This window comes from Euprymna scolopes, chromosome 35 (assembly GCF_053919585.1).
Source record: "Euprymna scolopes isolate OS-2025 chromosome 35, ASM5391958v1, whole genome shotgun sequence".
In the NCBI taxonomy this organism is placed as follows: Eukaryota; Metazoa; Mollusca; class Cephalopoda; order Sepiida; family Sepiolidae; genus Euprymna; species Euprymna scolopes.
The window spans coordinates 28,146,232-28,169,950 of NC_136516.1; the positions used below are offsets into that span (position 1 = coordinate 28,146,232).

At 29.5% G+C, this 23,719-nt stretch overlaps 1 protein-coding gene across 2 annotated transcripts in view; it reads right to left on the reverse strand.

The window, feature by feature from the left end:
• LOC145259767 (uncharacterized) overlaps positions 1 to 23,719 on the reverse strand; it is a 189,898-nt gene that overhangs the window by 34,106 nt on the left and 132,073 nt on the right. Inside the window, exons 12-15 of one of the 2 annotated variants that reach the window (XM_080117507.1) lie at positions 19,622 to 19,662; positions 18,702 to 18,913; positions 13,230 to 13,394; positions 1,715 to 1,813 (exon numbers count right to left, since the gene is read on the reverse strand). In XM_080117507.1, the coding sequence (XP_079973633.1) occupies positions 1,715 to 1,813; positions 13,230 to 13,394; positions 18,702 to 18,913; positions 19,622 to 19,662 (517 nt within the window). The remainder of the gene's footprint in view (positions 1 to 1,714; positions 1,814 to 13,229; positions 13,395 to 18,701; positions 18,914 to 19,621; positions 19,663 to 23,719) is intronic. The other variant, XM_080117508.1, reaches the window with a different exon arrangement.

Sequence of the window (23,719 nt, forward strand, 5' to 3'; positions counted from 1 at the left end):
GCAAAAATCGCATATGCATGTGATAAGTTCCTGTGACGTCACGATAATAGCAACCTTGCTCTCTTCCTGTGACGTCATCCATCGCCGCTGCCATGTTCCAATGACATCCCTCGGGCACAAAAAAAAAAAATAATCAAGCTTTAAAATCTAACCCGTGTGTTCTTTCCCCCTCTTTTTTTTTTTGATACTCCCTAGATTTTTACTTTTATTTTTCATCCTCTCCGTCATATTAGGAAACAATTTTTTTTTGTATTTGTTAAACAGCTTAATATATTCAACCTGGTTACGACTTGGCTGACTGGAACGTCTAACCCGGTTACTCTTGCTTGATTGGAGAACATACGAATGAAAGTATGTTTTGGACTTACAGCTTGATTCATTAACTCCGAATAATTATTTTTAAGTATTATGTTACTTTATTTTTAATTACACCCAGAAAGCTAGAGTAACGCTACTGACCGTCAGAAATGGGTCAATCGAATATTATAAATAGAAAGTGTAAGGCAGAAAAAATGCCCCTGAATTCAGTGTGTGTGTGTGTGTGGTTAAAAAGAGTAAAGAAAGAATTTCAATTCTGATTTTTGGAGATGAGGGTTGATCGTTTGTATTATTTGTATTGATTGAACTATCGTTCTTATCTTGAGTGACATTTTGGTCAGTGTTGCACAAATAACACCTGAGAACACCCGTACGATCAAAACAAGTAATCAATCTTGTAGATGAGGATAACAGTCCGCAATAAATAAATTAAGATCTCTGTAGTCGAATTGAATTGTCTTCCTAGAATTTTGGCAAAATTTAAAACAATATGGCCACGCCTGGCACCATCCTTGCTTCCTTGTAAAATTTGATTTTCTTAATTAAAAAAAAAAAAAAACCTACTTGATCGATTTATGTGATTTTTGGAATATGACATCGTTGTTCAGTGACAAGTACATACATCAAAGATTTTTTTGTATTTTTAAATGAGTACAATTCTAAATAAGCACCAAAAAATTATATACTTATTTGAACACACACACATACATACAGCGCAACCCGGTTACAAGAGACTCTAAACATAATAAAACTGGATATAAGAGAGATTGTCACTGGTCCCAAATTAGAGCCTGTGTTAATGTACAGTGCAACCCTAATATAAGAGAGATATAATCCACTCACCCTTACAAAAGTCTCTTATATCCGGGTTATACTGTGTGTGTGTGTGTGACTAAGATTTGATTATTTTAAAGCTAAAGTAAATTTAAGCTGATAAAACTAATTTTTTATGAAATTAATATTTTTAAACATTCAATATATAAAAAATAGATTAAAACTGTACATTTATAAATTACATAAATATACATGTTCATAAATTACATTATGGTAAGTGCTCTTGTAAAACATTCACAGCAAAGAATATAACCTCTTCGTTCCGTAATGAGTACAAGATTTTTTTTGTATATATATATTTTTTTTTAAATAAGTGTAATCCTACATAAGCACTAAAAATTATAGAGTTAAGTTGATCTGAACATATACATATGCATATATATATATATATATTTTTTTTTTAACTAAGATCATGCAGAGGAAAAGTTTAGTAAAGAAATGTCCAAATTAAACCAAACTTTTTAGATGTAAGTATGCAATAAAAAAAGCCTAAATGTTAAAGAAATTATAAGAATGTTATGGAATTGATTTTTTTTTTTTTCATAGTAACTTCTCTGTGTACCTGTCTGTGGATTTATAATCATGCTTCCTGCGGGAATGGATTCAGGGCCAGAAATCACCAAGAAGTACTGAGGCCTGAATTGCACGGGTGAGGCCATTCCTGATAACGCAATAAGACAACCAATGACACACACATTATAAAGCTAAGTTGAGGTACAGCAGGAATTAATAAAAAAAAAAAAGAAAAAGATTTCAAATTGAAAATAAAACAAGGTTTACACACAAGATAAAATGTTTGACGTATAGATTTTGTTTTTGAAGAATATATTAAAAAGAAAATCATCTATGAGAAAAAAAAATACTAATAAAAAAATTTTAAATTGTAAAATTTATAAATCTTTAAGAATAACTTTTAGTTATTTTAAGATTAGAATAGGCTCTTATGTCAATAAAACTAATTTTTAGATGTGTAAATTTAAACATTGAATATCCAAAAATACATAAAAATCATACATTTATAACTTACATCAAAATATATAATATAAAATATAAGTTATCTTCTATTTATTGAAAGATGTAATTTTTAAGAAAACCCTCCCAAACTTTTGAGAGTTTTTGTGTGCAGTTGTTGGCCAGCATGATTTCGATAACAACCACACAAAAATAGACTTTTTACTTCCGAGGAAAAAAAAGGAAACCAAAATTAACTATTTCTCTGACGAGAAATTTTAAATCCAAAATTAACTAGAAGAAAAAAAAAAAAAAAAAAAAAATTCTTTTTATTTGCATGCTTTTTTTTTTTAAAAAAAAAAAGCAATTTGTCTGTTCTATATTTTTCACTTGGTTCAAGATGCTTCTAAAAATCAATACATTTTCAACCAAATTGTTGACTATTTTAAGTAAATTTGCGTTGATAATTTTTATGAAATTAATATTTTTAAACATTCAATACCTAAAATACATTAAAACTGTACATTTATAAATTACATAAATATACTATATGGGTACATAAATTACATTATGATGTGCTCGACTGAGCTCCAACCCCTAGTCCAATCTTAAACAAACAGAGCAAGAATATCTGCCTCTCATGCACCAAACTTAAATCAAAAACAGAAAAATCATTTAATTACAAATAACAGTTAAAGCCAACAATATTTGCCTCTGAGAAACTTATCTTTCATATATTAAAATGTTTGAAAATAAAATTTTCTATTTTTAAAAACACAAGTAAATATAACAATGATGAAACAGATTGTTTTATCTTCCCTTTTGTTAATGAAGACTATTTCGATCAATGAAATAGGGGGAAAAAGTCAGATGTATTTTGCCGAAACTACTTTTGGTCAAATGCCAAGTCACTTTGCCAGACCCTTTTTTATGATTCATTGTTTTACTATAAGCAGGCGATTATTTGTAAAGGAGATTGAATAAAAAATATTATATTTCTGATTTTTTGAGATGAGGATTTATAATTTCCATTATTTTGACTAGCGTTCTCATCTTGAATGTTATTTGTTTGTTTCAGCTGATGTTACCCCTTACCTTTTTCGGGTGTACTTTGTTGAACTTGGGAATCCACACAGAATTTTGGATGGAACTCTTTATTTAATCCATGAGCTTGCTCTCGTTCTGTCAGCCATGACTGAGTAGAAGTTGTAAGTAATTCACAATTGTATTTTAAGTGTCGCCTGCACGAACCCGTGGCATAGAGGATAAAGTACTTGGTAAAATTTAGTCGCCAGTTATACTCTTCTGGAGGTTGAATGTTGAATTCTCAGCGTTGATGACACTCAAAATACAATTATGAATCACTTTACTGCTCAGTTATGGCTCACAGTACACAAGAGCATGCTATCCTCCATGGATTAAATAAAAGATTCTATACATATTTCCAAGTTTGACAGAAAAATTCCTGAGTTTGACAGGATACACCTGAAGAAACGTTATGAAAATAAAACTCAAGATGAGAACATTAGTCTGAAGAATCCAAATAGTAATAAATAAATTAATCTCGTGATGTTTGTGTTTTCCTATAGAAAAAAAATGTTAGAGAATTTACAAAAAAATCCAAAAATCTCATAGAAAATTTACCAGGGAAGATGGAAGAGTTCACAAAACTATAAGTGCACATATTAGGGGGCTATTGAGGTCTTAAGATTTCAAATATATCAAACTTTTATGAAATTTACATCATACAAGGTGCTGTAAAGAAGTTTCCAAACGTTTTTTTTTTTTTACAGGCATTTAAAATTATCGTAGATTCTTAAGAAATTCAGCATGTTATTGCTATACATCTTATGAGATGACGGACGAATTTTTATGATTTCAGGTTCAAATGAACAGCTACAGCAGGAATTAGAATAAACTCTAAAACCCGATTATCATAACTGATGAATTTAAAAAATGCAATCTGGACGTGAAGATAATTTAGAAGAATGATATGTAATAAAATTCTGTTTTAAATTTGGAAAAATGTCACAGAAACGTATGGAATGCTTCAGACTGCTTTTGGACCATCTTGCATGAATTGAGCATCAGCTTTTGAGTGACATAAGAGATTCAAGGAAGGGAGGGACCTTGGGAGGGATGATGAGAGGTGAGGAAGGAATAAGGAAGTCACCAGAGTTGATTAGCAAAATATAGATTTTCATGGATGAGGACATTAAGTGCAGAATTTGATGTCAGTGTGGGAACTGTACACAGATTTGCAAAGAAACTGAAGATGCGGAAGATTAGTCCACAACTCCATCCTTATCACAGACAAATTGACCAAGATGGGCATCAAGACAGTTCCTCGCTCTCCCTATAGGCCAAACCTTGCTCCCTGTGACTTTTGGTTGTGCCCTAAGCTCAAGGAAAACCTTAGGGACTGTTATTCTGAAACAATTGAGCAGATGAAAGAAGCTGTAACGAGGGTGACTGATGCGCTCACACAAGGGCTTTCATGGAGGTTTCCAGAAGTTGTTGGAATGACACAAGTGCATTGCAGCCAGAGGAGATTACTTCGGAGGGGACTAGAATTTCATGTGTGTACTATCAATAAAAGTGCCCATACAAAAATTTCTGGAAACTTATTGAAGGCACCTCGTACAAACATTTTCTGGAGAAGACAATGAAATTGACCGCAACCTTAAGTAAGCTATAGGAACAGAATCTTCTTAAATCCTCAAATACATATTTCTGATTTCAACAAAATTTAAACTATATGCATAAGGTACTTTTTTTATGGAAATTGCTCCAGACAAGGCATGAAGCCACTTCATGTAGAACTAAAAGGGAAAGATATTAATGCAAAGACAGGAAATGCGTATTGGTCTTAGTCCTGGAAAGACCATGGTTATAGGTAAGAGGAAAGCAGTCAGCAGGAAGAGAGTTCCACAAGCAGTTATTGGAAAGAAGCTACTGAAATAGGAAATGGTATTATAATGAAAACAGCAATTTGATGTTGAGTGCTAGATCAACATGTCACATGAGCTGGAACAAAAGATTCAGTGTTTTTATTTTTAACTTTTCCACTTTGACAATATTGGGGCCGATGGTGCAAGGAGTGCAGTAAAAGCAACGAAAATAATATGAAAATAATACAGTGTTTTTGCTGTTACGAGTACATAGTAGTGACCCTCATTCAATTCTGAGCAATGCTTGGTCTTCCTGTTAGTAAATATATATATATATATATATATATATATAGTAATTTATAAAATGTATATGGCGATTAAGCTACACTGAATATTCTGCGTTTCATCCAACTATAGGATTCGTCAGGCTTATGCGCAAATTCTGTGGTTGCTTCTTGTTTTTATATATGTTGAGGATTTCTAGTTGGCCAATCAGCTTTCTAGTATCCACCGAGCCCCTTCCTATCAGCCAATGGGCATGCATTTTATCAAACAAAGGATCTGTTTTAGAACTAGGTTAGTGGTTTTAGGTAGACGTTCTCTTTTTTTTTTTTTTTTTTATACATATAAATATACCTATGTGTACACACATACATGTACATATATATATATATATATATATATACATATATGTGTGTGATCGTTTATGTATATTCATGTTTATTTAATTTATTTATTTGTTATTGAAGTAGTTATATATATATATATATATATAGTAAATTATAAAATGTATATGGCGATTAAGCTACACTGAATATTCCGCGTTTCATCCACTCTAGGATTCTTCAGGCTAGAGTGGATGAAACGCGGAATATTCAGTGTAGTTTAATCGCCATATACATTTTATAACTTACTAACTAGCTCTACCTACGTATTGAGCACTTTTGAAGTAAATACTTCAATAATAAGTTTACGCATAAATCTATACTTTCGTATATTAATTTTATGTGAGTAAATTAAGTAGTTTATATATATATATATATATATATATATATATATATATATATATATATATATATATATATATAAACTAGCAAGATCCATGTACCGGCATTGCACGGCGGAAGTATGCCCCTCCCGTCCCACCTGTAAACAAACAAAAAAAAAAAACAAGTTAACTACAGTTGTTAGTGGGAGCCACTGCCGGCCCAGTATAATAACGGGCGCTGGTGCCTGTGGTGAAAATGAATGTACTGTGGTGAAGTACCGATGCATTTCACACATATATATATATATGTTGAAGAGTTTAGCTTCCATATACCCAAGTATATTTTCTAATGATTTGTTCTGATAAGAATGAAAAAATAAATAACATGGACTATAATGCCACCATTCTCTCATATATGGAGTACTCTTGTGACATTTGGGCTAGTGCATCTGCTACTAGTCTCTCATTCCTGGACAGGGTTCAAAGAGAGTCGCCAACCTGATAGGTCCTGAACTGTCATCTAGGCTTCAGCCTCTGTCCCAGCAACAAAATGCTGTATCTCTTTGCCTATTCTACAAGTATTTTAATGGTGAATGCTCTGATGAACTACAAACACTTGAACCCCCTCGACGTAAATACCCCTGACAAGCAGCTAAATCCCACCGCTACACAGTAGAGATCTCTAGGTGTAAGAAAGCCTTCTACTCCAATAGTTTCTTCTCCAGAACTGCTAGACTTTGGAACTCTTTCTAGGATTCTGCTTTCCCCACTGCACTGACATGCAGAAGTTCAAATGTAATGCAAACAGACATCTTGTTACATCTCTCTTCATAATACCCCTGCAACTTATGTACTCAATAGTAGCCTCCTCCTTTAAAGTGGCACTGTGCCTTGTTTGGAGTGAAAATTGAATGATAAAAAAAAGGAAATATGTAGTGTGAATAAAATTGCTGGCAAAAAATAAGTTTTATTCCATTCAATAAATTTCTATACTTATCTTTTGGCATAATAAAACAAATGCAAATAGTTTGGAGCTAACCTCTTTAATTTAGTTGGCAAAATCAAGTGTGTTTTATGTTGTTCAATAAATTTCTGCATTTATCTTTTGGCATATTAAAAAAAAGCAAATATTTGAGAGCTAACCTCTTCAATTTAGTTATGAAGAAGACGTTTTTCAAATGTTTTTAGTAAAATTCTTAATAGAAAAGCCGCAAATATCTGGGAGCTAAGCTTTTCAATATATAAATACATATGTAATGCATAGTTTTGAAACATCACCAATGTACACACAGTGTGTTTTATGAAAAGAACTAAATTTTGTTGATGTTTTGACAAAAACATTGTCGTCGATGAAGAAATGTACATGCAAGGTGTTTAATGGTAAAAGAACTCAGTTTTGTTGATGTCTTGATGATGACAAAGTCTTTGTCATCATAGACAACTTTGTAAAAGGAAGCAAATAAATGGGTTATTAAAGTTTCGTTTAATGATTTTCACTCTCTTGTATTTTTCCATCTTATGTCTGAAATGACCTATGCATTAAATGAACTTGACTCCAGGCAAAAAATATGTTAGTGACGCCATATTGTAATGTTACTAAGCGTTCGTTGATAAGGCAAATAACTGGAAACTGGAATATGAGAATTTTCAGAGCTCAGCAAATCAAAATGGACGGAATTTAACAAGGGAGATTTTATTATTTATCAATTGGAAATTGAGAATATTATGTTATGTCTGTGTATCTGTGAGCTAGTTACGATAGGTGTAATCACACTATCTGTGAAACATGTAGAATTGGTTCCGGTGACACTGGTAGCGGTGGTAGGACTAAATATTTAGAGAGAAAAATAGGGACTCCTTCCTTAATTTAAATAAAAGACCTATTTCTAAAATTTAAAAAAAAAAAGTATTTTTTATAATTTCATAAATATATTTTTTATAAAATTTCAAATAAAATAACTTATTTTTTGATTGTATTAAAAACCCAAAGAAAAACTGATTATGCTATTTTTATTGATATAATTTTGTTAATTTTTATTGTATATTTTTCAATAATATCCCCTTTCTTATATTTTATTGCAATAAATCATTTCACAATAGAAATACTGAAGAACACTAAAAGTGAAGGAACTGATTGGCCTTGTCACCGGTAGCAGCCACACTGGAAATATATTAGCCGACGATAACCATATGGAAGCTGTAAGTTTACTGTAAAAATCAGCAGCAGCAGTGACTGATTTTGGCAGCCATTTTATTTCAGTTTTGTTAACACATAATGGAATTCCTCTCGGTTTCCTGCTTCCCTTACTGTGCTGATATGTAGAAATTTAAATGTAATGTGAACAAACATCTCGTTGGTCAATTCCCTACATAGTGTCTATTATAAATATGGTTTCAAATAGTGGCTCCTTATGTCCAAGTGACATTGTGCCTTGTTTGGGGTGACTAAGAGTTAAAAAGAAAAAAAAAAAAAGGGAAAAGTAAAAAAGTAAAAAGAAAAAAAAACTAAAAAGAAAAAGTAAAAAGAAAAGAAAGTAAAAAAAGGAAAAAAAGAAAAATGGTTTTTGAACGAATAGTAAACAATATGGTAAAGTTCAGAATTTTCAACCATTGAATGGTCATAACTCAGTGGCTAACTGAGCCAATTTTATTAGGTTCAAATTTGAGATTGGGGTCAAGGATTTGATACTCAAAATTGATTGGTGTTACAGGGGTATAACTCCAGTGACAATAATTGAAATTTCAATAAATACACTTTAATAGACTTTAACCTCTTTGTGACACAGTGTTTGCCAAGAATCAAGTATGAAGCTCTCAACCCATTTTTAACATTTCTCTTCTTTTTAACTTGAGCAATTTTAATGTTTGAAATAAAATGAAATAAAAATTAAAATAAAAAAAATAAAAACGGTTTTAACTATTTTTTATGAATGTCAGGTGTGAATGCAGACCCCCCCACAATAATGTTGCACATTTTTTGATCAAAATTAAAAACTCTTGTACAGAATTCTCCCTACAGTGAAAAAAAATAAAATAAATAAATAAATAAATAATAAATAAATAAAAATATCTCCATGATATACATACCCGTGACTAAACGAAAATATCATATTCCAAAAACCATCTTTTTTTTTTTTTAACTTGGGAATCATCTCTTATCAAGGCCTGTAGGCCACTCGAGAATAAGGGTTAATGGAAGAATATTATAAATTGATCAAGTAGTTATATTTTTAAACTGGCAGAGGCCTTGCCCGGTCAGAAAACAGAAAATATGCTTAAATATAATATTTCATTTTATGCAGATTTCATATATATATATATATATATATATATATATATATATATATTATCATAATATTAATTCTCTATTGATTATTTTATATTATATTGAACTCAATATATAATAGCGATTTAAAAAAAAAAAAAAAAAAAAAAAAAAAGACTTGAGTGCCATCAGCTAGAATCAAAAACCAAACTTTTGAAGAATTCTTTGTAAAATTATTTATTACAAGATTCAAGCAAGCAACCAAGGACGCCCGGATGGTCCACAGCGTTTTATATTAAGATAAAAAATTCAATTTTAAGAGCAAGTGGGAAAGACCATCTTGCACGCCATCTTGAAAATAATCTCAAGAAACAAGAGAGATAACACAACAATAATTTAATCTTGCGAGAATTTTGTTGCAATGCTTATGAATTTCCATTAATCATTTAAAAAATTATTTTCTTTATAAAAATAAAACTATTTGATTAATTTACATGATTTTTGGAATATGATTTTATTTTGTCATGGCTACATACACCATACAGATTTGAAAAAATTTTTGTTTTTAATATAGAGGTAATTCTAGATAAGAACTAAATATCAAAATACTCCGGATGATGTAATTTCAGAATATATTGTTAAGAAAGTCTATTTTGGAAATGCTACAAGTTAGCAAAAACAAAAACAAAAATACAAAGGAAAAACAGACCGAAAATAAAACTGATAGCTATGTGTATCAGATTTTAAAACTTGCTCAAAGTTTTGGATTTGCACTTATATACAGTATTTGATACTTTCTTGGACAATGCTTTATAATAATTGTATAAATAATCTATTTTACAATAGGTTTCATAGTCTTAGCAGTTGTAAAACAATTAAAAAAAATGGCCTATGTTTTGATAATACTTCTGTTTTGTTCATTTCTGTTTTCCCCTGTAATTTTCTCAGTAATCTACAGTTGATCAGCAGTTAATATCGTATGATTATGTGGAAAACCGGAAGTAGATCACAATTTAGACTGTGGTTTAGACCATCTGATGATTATTAGAAGCACAAAACATTTTGTCATGACCTGCTAAAAACTTATTCATGTACTATATATATATATATATATATATATATATATATATATATATATATATATATATATATATATATAAGACTACCCGTGACCCATTGGGTCAGTATGTTATATTAGCTATGGAATTAATGTACTAGTTGTTCTGTTTATAATTGTTTATTTTTGAAAAAAAAAAAACAAACAAACTTACAGCCATTGAATTATAAGTGGCTTGCTATACTTATAGGTAAATGTGCACTGAACAGATACCATAATACTTAAAGTTAAAATCAAATTTTGATATATCTGCTTTTTAATTTAAATGCAAAAAAAAAAAAACAAAAAAAACAATTGGGACGCTGAAAATGTACACAGTAAAACAATACGTTTTATTGTCGCATTGATTATTTATTTGTAACGCAACTTAAAAAAAAAACATGTTTTGGGGGTTATTTATTTATGTTGGTAGCGTAGAAGAAAATGTATGAATATTTTTTAAGAAAGGTGTATTAAAAAATGGAGAATAAAAATAAAATAAAATAAGGCGGTGGGTAAATCGCCGTTGTAAAATGCTCTTATGGTTGTCAATGGGTTGAAGGAGATTTATTTGTAATTTGAACGAGTCCCCTGTGGAATTTCCACAGGCGTCGCTAATATATATTAATGTTGGGACGATTAATTGGAATCGGGATCTGAAATATCAGAACTTTTTGAGGTATCGGAATCGAAAAAATTTGTGCTTATTCCTAATGCCAAAAATGATTTCTTTTATCTTTTTTAGTTGATTTTATTCAAAACCAAATCTTCAACTGCTGATAAAACAATAAATCCTTATTCAAGTTAAAATCTTTAGATGACTTCGAAGCGTGTTTTTATGTTTGTGAAAATATATGCTCAATTAACACGGTTTTACGGTAATCGGGGAAAAAATAACTTTATAGTTAAATATTTAGAGATTTATAAAGAATCTGTATCAGAATCGCAAATTTAGTACGGAATCAGTAATTGTATTGGAATCAGGAAAAATATTGGAATCATCCCATCACTAGCATATATTTGAAATTATGGCTGGGGTTTTGTTTGTACGGCTCCTATCTATTTGATCTGGACATCTTAATATTTACATTGTGCTTAAAAACATTTTTTGGACTAATACTGCACCGCTTTGAAATCCTTTGAAAACCTTTTGATATGCACAAATATACATTTTATGCACAACGAACGCTAATACACGTTTCTTCTGTGAGAATTTCTCTGTTCGGGAGTACAAATCCGAATCACTTCTTCAGATTATTCCTTCGGTGCCTTCCCAGACACATTAGACATTGAAATATTTTCTCTTGATATTTCTGCATGCGGATACAACAGATATTAACTTTCATCTCATTATATCGTGGAGTACGCCAAATTACCAATGGATTGGAACTTTTTTCTTTTTCTTTTTACATATCTTATTTCTTTGTACTGAATTTGTCCAGATTATTTTTATTTTATAATTTTATTTTTTTATAAGAATTTTATTGTTATTGTTTATTTGAATTTTTCAATTTTTTTTTGAAATTTTGGGTTTTTTTTTAAACTATTGAAAAAGATTTCTTAAAGGTTTAAGAACATTTTTAATGATTCTATAAAGTTAAAATTTTTTTATAAGAATTTCATTTTCTTTTAGCATTTATTGTTCTTTTCAGTCCCTTCTTTCTTTTACCCCTATCATATCGCCCTCCGCTCCCTAAAATAATTTTTTTCACTTCTAATCTCATAATTTTTTTTAAATTTCTAATCTGAATGCTTTCAAAGTCGGTGTTGTCTTTTCGCCTTTAATTTTGTATAATGCCGGCTTTTTTTTCCTTTTCTGAAAAGAAACATTTAGCTTAAAAGTTTCTCTTATATTCCTTTTTCTGTAACCTTTAATGACTTAATAATGTAATAACGTTTCTATGTAAATTTATGCTTTATCCTAACTTATATATACATATATATATATATATATATATATATATATATATATATATTAGTGTTGGGACGATTAATCGGAATCGGAAAAATCAGAACTTTTTGGGGTATCGGAATCGGAATCAATATCAGAAAAAATTGTGCCTATTTTCTGATGGCAAAAACGATTCATTTAATTACTTTTTTTTTTATTAGATTTTGTTTTAAACAAAATCTGCCACCATTGGTAATAATAAATATTTATTGATTTTAAACTTCCAGTAAAACTAAAATCTATAGATCAACCGACACGAGTGATTTTGTGTTTGAGAAAATATTTACATATTTAGCATGTGTTTTTACGGGGACATTTTATAATTAAATATTTAGAGATTTATTAAGAATTGGAATCAGGAATTTAGTATGGAATCGGTAATTGTATCGGCATGGGGAAAAATATTAGAACCGTCCCATCACTAATATATATATATATATATATATTAAGTAATGTGATTTATAATTTAAAAGTTTTAAAATTTTTAAAATTTAAAAATCAAAATTTAATTAAATTAAAAATCAGTTTCATAAACTGATTTTTAATTTATTTTAATTTAATTAAATTTTGATTTTTAAATTTTAAAAATTTTAAAACTTTTAAATTATAAATCACATTACTTAATATTGAATTAGCTCTAGGACATTTAACTATCGAGCTTATTATATATCTAAATTACAACGAGCATTTCCTGTATTTTAATTAAACTAGTAATTTTACTATTACATTAAAATACACTTAGCTCTTTAGACTATTATTCTAATCTCCTTTAAATTATATATATATATATATATATATATACACGCACAATTAGATTCTTGAAGATATCTTGGTGTAGAGAACAGATGGACAAAATATGAATAGAACTTAAATTATTGTAAACATTGAAGACGTAAATCTAAGAGATTTATGAAAAACTTGTCGATAAGTTTTACCTGTTGCATTGTTCTGCATAGGCGAGTGAACGGACGTCGTGCATGCATTGCTTTCAGCAGCAGAATGAGGGCTAGAGACGCTAACGCTGTTCCGAGGCGGGGTGCAAGGAATTGGTGGCATTGGACTACCAAGACAACTTGATGACGCCCCACTGCTTATCGAATCTACAAAACATGGACGGAAAACAAACAAGAAAAAAAAAAAATTAGGTCATCTGTGAAATGGTGATGATGTGCGTATATATATATATATATATAATGAATGAATGAATGACAAAAGTCTAGATTCCGATTTCATGATGTTGACCATCTTACAATTTATTCCTTTAATTCAGTTGACACTTACAATTCATCATGAAATTTGGAATATGGACTTTTGTCATTCATTGACTGTATTCTCTGTTATTACATTGAGCTTCTTAAATAAGGATTGGTATATATAAAAAGGAAATATAAGTGAATAAAAACTATTTCCACAGATATAACAAATAATTGTGAAAAATAGTGTAATAAAATAAAAAAGGTAATTGCAACTCCTCTCCCAATTTTCGGATTTTTGAAATTTGGTATATAGATTTTTGTCATTTGTTTGTTATTTATTCTGTAATTAGATTTAGCTTTGTAAATTAAGGATTGGTTGAAATAAAAAGTGAAATATAATTGTAAAAATACATTTCCACAGATATATATGCTTTATTTACAGAAAGTTTAGATGAGAAGTCATTGATACCGTTGGTTTCAAACCTGAAAATTATCAATTGCAGTTACCTCCCCTTGAATCTTACAAACTCTTCAATCTATCTATCTATCTATATCTATATCTATCTATATCTATATATCTATAAAAACAGAGATGTGTGTGCCACAGACGATTTCTGATTGGTTAATCCAATAATCACATCTCCTAAAAAACAATGGTTTCTACGCTCTTACCTTTACCATAAAATATTTTGGTCTTATTTATTGTCCATCTTGGAAGGGTTTAATTTTTTTCTAACTTGCGATTTACAACTTAAAAAAATACGAAACTAACTTACAATCTAACAATCGAACCTCCGACACCACGGCCGCCATTATGAAACTAAACTAAAAAAAAAAAATACGCGCGTTCACTCGTTTTTTTGTGCATTTTTTTTTTTTGGGGGGGGGGGCTAATTTAGCATAATAGTGTCCATTTAATAGTATTATCTTGAAAAAATAAAAAAATAAGGAAAATTACCAAAAAAACAAACAAGAACAACAAAAGTGTGCCGTATTTTTAAAAGTTTTAATGCGTTATTTTTATTTGCTTTTTTTATTTCATCGGTGAAGAAAATGGCCAAACAGAAATTTTGAAGGCCAAATTTCGCGAATTTGGCCTTTTTTTTAAGCAGTTTGGCCTTCAAAATTTCTGTTTGGCCATTTTCTTCACCGATGAAATAAAAAAAGCAAATAAAAACAACGCAATAAAACTTTTAAAAATACGGCACACTTTTGTTGTTCTTGTTTGTTTTTTTTGGTAATTTTCCTTATTTTTTTATTTTTACAAGAAAATACTATTAAATGGACACTATTATGCCAAATTAGCCCCCCCCCCCAAAAAAAATGCACAAAAATTCGAGATTTATGGTTTTGACGAGATAATTTAGCGAATTGTCCGGACTATTGCGAGATAACCATCCATTAGTTTTTCCTGAAATTTTGCCACAAATTGTATTTCATTACATAGATGTGCATAGTAACAACATTTCTTTGCCGAAAATTCCCGTTGCGTCTCCAGATTACATCGGTGAAGAAAAAGGCCAAACAGAAATTTTGAAGGCCAAACTGCTTTAAAAAAGGGCCAAATTCGCGATTTGGGAAAATCGATGTGATAGGTTTTCGACAGAAATTTGGCGATTAAGTGGTCAATATTCAACGATTAGACCTTTGAGAACTCTACCAAACTCCTCCTACAATTCTGGGTCTAAACAGTAAACACTTGATATTTTAGATATAGATTCCTTGGACATGGATCTAACTTATTAACTTTACTTGATCCCTAAACAATAAATGTTAAGAGGTCATAATAGGGGTCAAAGTTTTAAAAAATTGACCGTTTTTTTTTTTTTTTCTCAGCATTAACCTCAAAACACCTGGGCAACGCCGGGCACCGATTGCTAGTATACAATAAAACTCAATTTTTATTTTTATTTGTAGAAAAATAATTACTAATAAAAATAATTGAATTTATTGTATGTTTTAATGTTGAAGAGTTCAAAAGATTCAAGGGGAGGTAACTGCAATCGATAATTTTAAATAATTGTAATCTTGCCATTTTTGAACACAAGATTTCTGAGTGTCATTATGCTTGATTTTTTATTTACAATTAAAATACTTATCTACTGGATCATTTTTCATAATTTTTGGAATTTATATTAATTTTAACATGATATGTAATGTAATGAAATGCGTTGGTTAAAAAAAAAAAAAAAAAAAAATCACCAGTCTACATGAACACCAGATTTTCTATTTGAATATAAATATTAACAAAGTTCCTTTAAATAGCTCAATAGTGCAATACAAGAGCTATGAATACTTTTAATATTTTATCACTTTATTTTTCACTGGGAATTGAAACTCATGTTTGTCCAAAAATGTTCATTCATTGACTATATAAGCAAACAATTGTTTCAGTAAGTACTGATGCTGATATTTATAGGGTTTGTTGTATGTGTTTTTAGTTTTACTTCAACACGGTCCATCATCAGTGCTAAAAATATTCACAAAAAACAAGAAAAAAGTCACAAAAAACAAACAAGAAAAAAATCACAAAACAAACAAGAAAAAAATCACAAAACAAACAAGAAAAAAATCACAAAACAAACAAGAAAAAAATCACAAAACAAACAAGAAAAAGTCACAAAAACAAACAAGAAAAAGTCACAAAAACAAACAAGAAAAAGTCACAAAAACAAACAAGAAAAAGTCACAAAAACAAACAAGAAAAAGTCACAAAAACAAACAACAGAAAGTCACAAAAACAAACAACAGAAAGTCACCTCTATATGCGGGTAATTTTCTTGCAGTCTGTACATTTATAAATAGACATCTTTTTTAATGGGTCATACTGACCTCACATCATATGCAACACACAAACTAATCACATAATCTTATATAGTTATTGAACAAATTTTTTTGGACAAACATAATGAGTGCTTTTTTAAGTGAAGAATAATATGTTTTCTATGATGTGAAACATTACTAATTGAAACTTCCTGCTTAACCGAACATATACATATCAAAGTTAAAGTGAAATCATGTATCCTTTCTCTTTCTCCACAAGGGCTTCGGCCCTCTTGGGGTTAATACCACCGAAATACAACATTTTAACACAGAATCTTAATGGTATGTTTCGATACTGAAAATTTGGACATTTTATATAAAAAAATGATTTTATCATTTCTTGGTTTTCAATATATATATATATATATATATATATACACACACACACACAAAACTATTTGTGCGAAGCAAAGTTTATTTTTTAACAGCCATTTCATCTTTGGAGGCCAATATCAATAATATCAATACTATTAGACAAATACAATCAAACAATTTGAATATTAGAAAAAAGAAAACATAACAAAAATAAAATAAAAACATATCACATTTACATATTTTGCCAAAGAATTGACAAAATTATGTTCAATTCATTTGCGTATAAGGTGGGCATTTTGGTTTGAAAACTTTTTTGGCTGAAATATGAATTCTTTTTCTTTAGTTTTTTTTTTAAAATTAGGAATTGTGCAGACGAGTAGGTTATCGTTGCTTTTGTTATTTTTGTATTTGAAAATTATCAAATAAACAAGGTTTTATTATGAGAAACAAATATATGTTAAATATTCTTTCGTAGTGGAATTCACTTGTGTTTAACATGTTTTAATTAGCTGTAATTCGCAAATAAATGACCAATCCTTTACAAAACTTCTATCATTTTTACTATATGCTATTCGGAATCCCATTTTATTTTTCAAAAGTCATTACTCCATTTATATTACTACATTCATTCTATCTCTTTCTTCTTTATTTCTGTCATTTATTTGTCATCCTCTTACTCATCTGTTTAGGTTATGTAAACTGGTACGAGGATGACTAAATTAGGTTTTATAACAGCAACATCTTATTCATATTATTTGTATTATTCTTATTCTTATTTGTATTATTTGGAATCTTTGGATTACTGTTCTCATCTTGAGTATCGTTTTTCACAATGTTCTGGTTGATATAACTTCCAATCTGCTTTCAATGATATTCTCCTGAAGGTTCAATTTTCAGTGTGGGCAACCGAAAAATACAATTGCAAATTACTAAGGACCTCTATCCAGTCATAGCTGATAGAACGAGAGTATGCTACCCCTGTGAAGTAAATAAAGGGTTCTGTTCGAAATTCAGTCTAAATTCATAAATCTTCCAGAGTTTGACAAGACACACCTGAGGAAGGTTGGAGGTTACATCGACAAAAACTTTATGAAAATGACACTCAAGATGAGAATAGTAGTCCAAAGATTCCAAATAATATGAATAATCAATCCTCATCTAAAAAGTCTTATCGACACATGGAAGTAAAATTTTACACTAAATCAATCAAGAAAAGAAATTAGATGCGTTTAATTCCCAGTGTCTAAGAAAGATTTTAGGGATTAAATGGAGCGATTACCAACCAAGAAGTCAAAGACTACACTAACTCAACAGGTAGTATCATTAATAAACGAATAGGCTGGCTCAAATACACCATAACATTGGCTCCAGAGAGAATTGCCAACCAAGTGCTATAATTGAACCCCTGATAAGGAAAAAAGACGCCCAAAAATGAACTTTAGGCATAAATTCGAGAGAGATTTGATTACAATGGGAAGGAGCTGAAGGGATGCTGTGGATTTTTAATGAATGATAAATTTCATCAGAGGAAACGTTAGCAAAATAGATGTGGGTAATTATAAATTTAGTGGGTAATTATAAGTGGGTAATTATAAATTTAGCTTATTAGCACATAAAATGAAAATTAAAAATGAAGTGACAGTGTAAAAAAGTATATTCAAAGTTGAAATAATATACAGAAACAGTTGCAAAATCCAATGGTTACTGGTACATTCCAGAATGAATTGCAGTTTTTTTTAATAGCATGTCCCAGATCGAAAACGATGGTTCATTCTTTTACTGTCTTATGTGCTACGGAAATTCCTGAGTTTTATTCACGTTGTATGCTGCTATTATTACTGCTACTACTTTAGTCTTTTCCTTTGCTTCTTTATGTTGTTCATTTGCTATCTTCTTAAAGAGCTCATATGATTTTGCTTACGACTATTGCCCTCCTCCCACCACTCCTCGTCTCATCATCTAAAATATTCAATGCACAAGTAAGATTATCAGTTTTACCATTAGATAGATATAATATACAGAGTTTTAGCGATACATAAATATAATTTGCAACCAAAAATTGGCAAAACCAACCTGTTTTCGACAAACTGTTACCACGAAATATTCCAGTCTTAACACTATGTGAAGTTGAAAAACCTCCAAAACTTCCAGCTTTCGTAACAGGAACTCTTGATTTCACCGAACTATCAGTGCCGTATCCACTTGATGAATCAGTGCTACTCCAAGGACGAGAGCCAAGATCTTCTTTGCTTCCTCCTAAGCTTGCAGGTCGAGAAAGTTTCCTCCTGAAATGAACGCAGAAAATAATGAAAAATTATTACCTACAACATACACCTTCAAACAGCTACGAATAAAATCTAAATAAAATCCCCCCACCCCTCACTCCTAAAAAAAAGCAGTAAATGATTGATGCAAGTATAGCTCAATATTACAGAAGGTCAATTCGTTATATACAGGACTTGTAAATTTGTCAATTCTAGAATAAATTGCTTTTTGAAAAATTGTCAATTCTAGAATAAATTGCTTTTTGAAAAATTGTCAATTCTAGAATAAATTGCTTTTTGAAAAATTGTCAATTCTAGAATAAATTGCTTTTTGAAAAATTGTCAATTCTAGAATAAATTGCTTTTTGAAAAATTGTCAATTCTAGAATAAATTGCTTTTTGAAAAATTGTCAATTCTAGAATAAATTGCTTTTTGAAAAATTGTCAATTCTAGAATAAATTGCTTTTTGAAAAATTGTCAATTCTAGAATAAATTGCTTTTTGAAAAATTGTCAATTCTAGAATAAATTGCTTTTTGAAAAATTGTCAATTCTAGTATAATGTCATTTCTAATATAATCTTTTTAACTGTCACTTCTTTTATAAATTTGTTTTAATGTAAATTCCAGTATAAACTAATTTTTTTAATGTCAATTCTTGCATAAATAATCTTTTTTTCAAATGTCAATATACATGCAAAAATGTCAACGGCATAAACTGAAGGACTTACATAATATTCAGTTGAGGATCTTCCATCGACGCTTGTGGTGACTAAAACAGAAAAAAAGAAATGAAGAAATTGTAATGAAGCTAATTTAATAAAAAATATTTAATGGTTCATGAGGTTTTATGCAACTGATTTTATAAACAATAACTTGTTAACGAGGTGGGAAGGATACCTAATGATAATCCAAAAAGAAAAATTTTGACACAATTTTAATCAAAGGTTGACTTTATATCTCGATACATCATACGAATTAAACAAAAATATCAGGTTATAATCAGCTAACATTTTTCCTAATTTCTGGTGCAGCGCTACAAGAAGCAGTGGCAAAACAAATCAGTTTCTTCGCTTATTATTCTTCAGCATTTTTATTGCGAAACGATTTATTGAAATAAAATAGAAAAGGACATTATCGAAAAATATACAATAAAAATTAACAAAGTTATACAGATAATAATAACAGTCTTTTTGGATAGTCATCTGCAAGAATTCCCGTAAGTCTAGAAAATGGTTGGAATTTTTTTTGTTGTTTTTCTCCCCTTGAAATTGAAAAAAAAATTTCATAAAAAAAATGTTGACAAAATGAAATGGAGACAGTTAAAGTTTTTCAGAAACCTAAGAAATAAAAACACTTAATTATTGCAGTGTTTATAGACACTTTACCCCAAAGGAAAAGCATTTAATTAAACCTATGCATGTGAAATCAACATTTTTGCCGACATTTTTATTCTTATATATCGGCATACATGAACCACCCTCTCTCCTTACTCATTTGTATGAATCTTCATTGTTGTATGCTTTCCAATGGAGATTCGTACAAATAAGTAAGGATGGGGGGGGGAGGGAGGTATGAATAAAATTATAAAAATATCAGAAAAATTCAATGTGGATTAATCTATGTTTTGACGATGTTAATCTTTTACGCAGACTAAAAATTATGTCTGTGTGTAGTACAATAATTCTCCAAGTTCCAAATCTCAAGTTTTCTCAGTTGGTCATTTATCATTTTCCAAAGTATCACATGGTCCACTACAATATTATTCCGTATTGCAACTAATAAGTCTACAAAATTATGTTATTGCTGCATATATAGTCACATACTCTTCAGATGTTTACCTTAAAAACTTATAAAAAACACCGTTTTCGATAACTTACATTTCATAAGAAACTATTATGAGAAAGATTTGTTAATCCATTACGATTGCTATATACAAACCAAGTACGTTTCAATTAAATGAATAACATATATATATATATATATATATATATATATATATATGAATGATAGATAGAAATGAGTGGGAAAATATGATTTTATTTTCTTCTTCTCTCTTCATCTGTTCTTTATTTAATGTGCTGCAGGTTGTGAAGTATCTAATCTATGTTTTGACAACATTAATCATCTCGTCAGGGAGTTCAAAAATGTTTGTTGAACACCTGACAAGAAGATTAACATTATCGAAACATAGATTAATTCATGTAGGGTTTTTATATAATTTCATTTTACATATACACACACATATATATATATATATATATATATATATATACACACACACATACTAGCTGATGTACTCGGCATTGCCCGATATTGAACGTAACGTTAAATTCCTTAAAAAAGAAAAAAATGAAGTAAAAAAATCAGAAAGAAACTTAGACATGTACAAGCAAGTATTATGTTTTTTCTAAATAGTTAATTTCTAATAAGTAAACAAAAATAAGCTGAGATCAAAACCAAAACCTAAAGACAGTGAGTCAAGTAAGATAACTATTAGGCAAGCTTGACACGTTCTTTAAAAAGTGTTTTAAAACATACTTATTCTTAACATAAGGAAGCAGTCATGTGAACGATTTGTGCATGCGCAGTCGTGAAACAATAAATAAACAGATAAAAATATGAGATCCCCAAGTACGAATTTTTCAATTTTAGTGGGCCTTTTTTTCCATAATGAAAACTGATTATAAAAATTCCCACATGACTGAATAGTCTATATACCAAATTTCAAGTCTGTAAATCAAAAATTCTTTGAGTATATAGGTTAAAAGTTGTTCTCACACACACAAACACTCATTTTTAGAGATAGATATTTTTGCAAAAATGAAGACAACAAAATATAAAATAAGAACATCATACGGTGTATCTCCTTTGTCAATTGTTTTGTAACCATTTGAATAAACTTAAACATATTATTTAAAAATAGCTACTCTTCAGACACAAAAATACATTTGATATATATTTATTGCTATTTTCATAGCAAGTGCTCATTTGAGCTCCAATCTATGGTCCCCTCTCGCCAAACTTTCAGAAGAAACATTCATCTAGCTGAAAATACTATCAATAATTTCCCCCACTCTTTATCTGTGCCTAAACCTAAACGTAGATTCCATGAACAAAGTTTCTTTCTTAGAACTGCACCCCTGTGGAACTGTCTTCCATTTGCCTGCTTTCCAGCATACTACAATATGGTTGTCTTCAAATCCAACATAAACAAGTTCTTGAGCCATTCCATATAAATTAACAAATTTACAGAATTTCCATTACTAACGATTATTATATTGTCGAATTGACTACTGTACACTCTTTAACCCTTATCCTCGAGTGGCCTCTGGGCCTTGATAAGTGGTGATGCCTATGTAAATATATATCTATATTTATATATTAGATAGATATAGATATATTCATAATCCCTCTCTTAAGGGAATATGGTAAAAATTTATTCATAATTTTTCTTCATTAAAAGAATATCTATCTAGAAATAATATAGATATCATTGAATGATGGCCTTACTAATAAAATGGGGGAGGGATATATATAAGCCCCACCTCTATATTTGTTATAAACCATCCTCAAATGTAATCAAATTTTATTCATTTCATTCATCATTTTTAATCCTCTCATTATATTATTCATCATTCAATTAACTATCAAGTCATCACATATCCTTGAGTGGATTTAAGCCTTGATAAATGTAGATCCATTAGTTAAAAAAAATAAATGAATATAAAAGATTTTTATCTTTAAGAAATGTGCAAAACTTTTCCAAAATGTTGCTTCTTTCCTCCATTGTTTTTTTTGTTTGTCTATTTCAGGTTTATGGAATCGTGTACTTAAGTCGGATTGTTGCCGAAAAGATTCTCTACTTTCATGTCAAACCACCTCTCGACAGTTGTACGTATATTGGACTGGACAGTGGACAAGAACCAAAAGAGGTATGCCTTGATATCATCGATGTGCGTATAGTTTGAATTAACTACTAGACATTATCCTCGAATTTTAATGGAACGTACTCTGATGAACTTGTTGCACTTGTGCCCCCTCGACACACATATCCCCGACAAACTCGCTTAGCAACAAAATCAAGCCCCTTCACTGTTGAGCCTCCTAAATGCCAGAAAGCTTTCTACTCTAATAGTTTCTTCCTTCGAACAGCTAAACTTTGGAATTCCCTTCCTGCTACCTGCTTCCCTGACTGTACTGATATGCAGAAGTTTAAATGTAATGTAAACCAACATCTTGTTAGTCTTTAAGGCATGGTACTAAATAGTAGCTCCTTACATTCAAGTGGCAAAAATATGCTTTGTTTGAGTTGGAGGCAAGTAAAAAAAGTCTTTAATCTTTCTGTACAAGCGTTTGTCAAGACAAACTGATATGAGGATTCTCTTCATTCGATTTCATTTTTCATTTGTTTCTACAATGAACGAATCAACAAGTTATGCAATAAATTCCAGCAATAAATACATAAGTTATGTAATAAATTATATTTTAATAATATATTAATAATAAGATAAATAATATATTAATAATAAGATAAATAATATATTAATAATAAGATAAATAATATATTAATAATAAGATAAATAATATATTAATAATAAGATAAATAATATATTAGTAATAAGATAAATAATATATTAATAATAAGATAAATAATATATTAATAATAAGATAAATAATATATTAATAATAAGATAAATAATATATTAATAATAAGATAAATAATATATTAGTAATAAGATAAATAATATATTAATAATAAGATAAATAATATATTAATAATAAGATAAATAATATATTAATAATAAGATAAATAATATATTAATAAT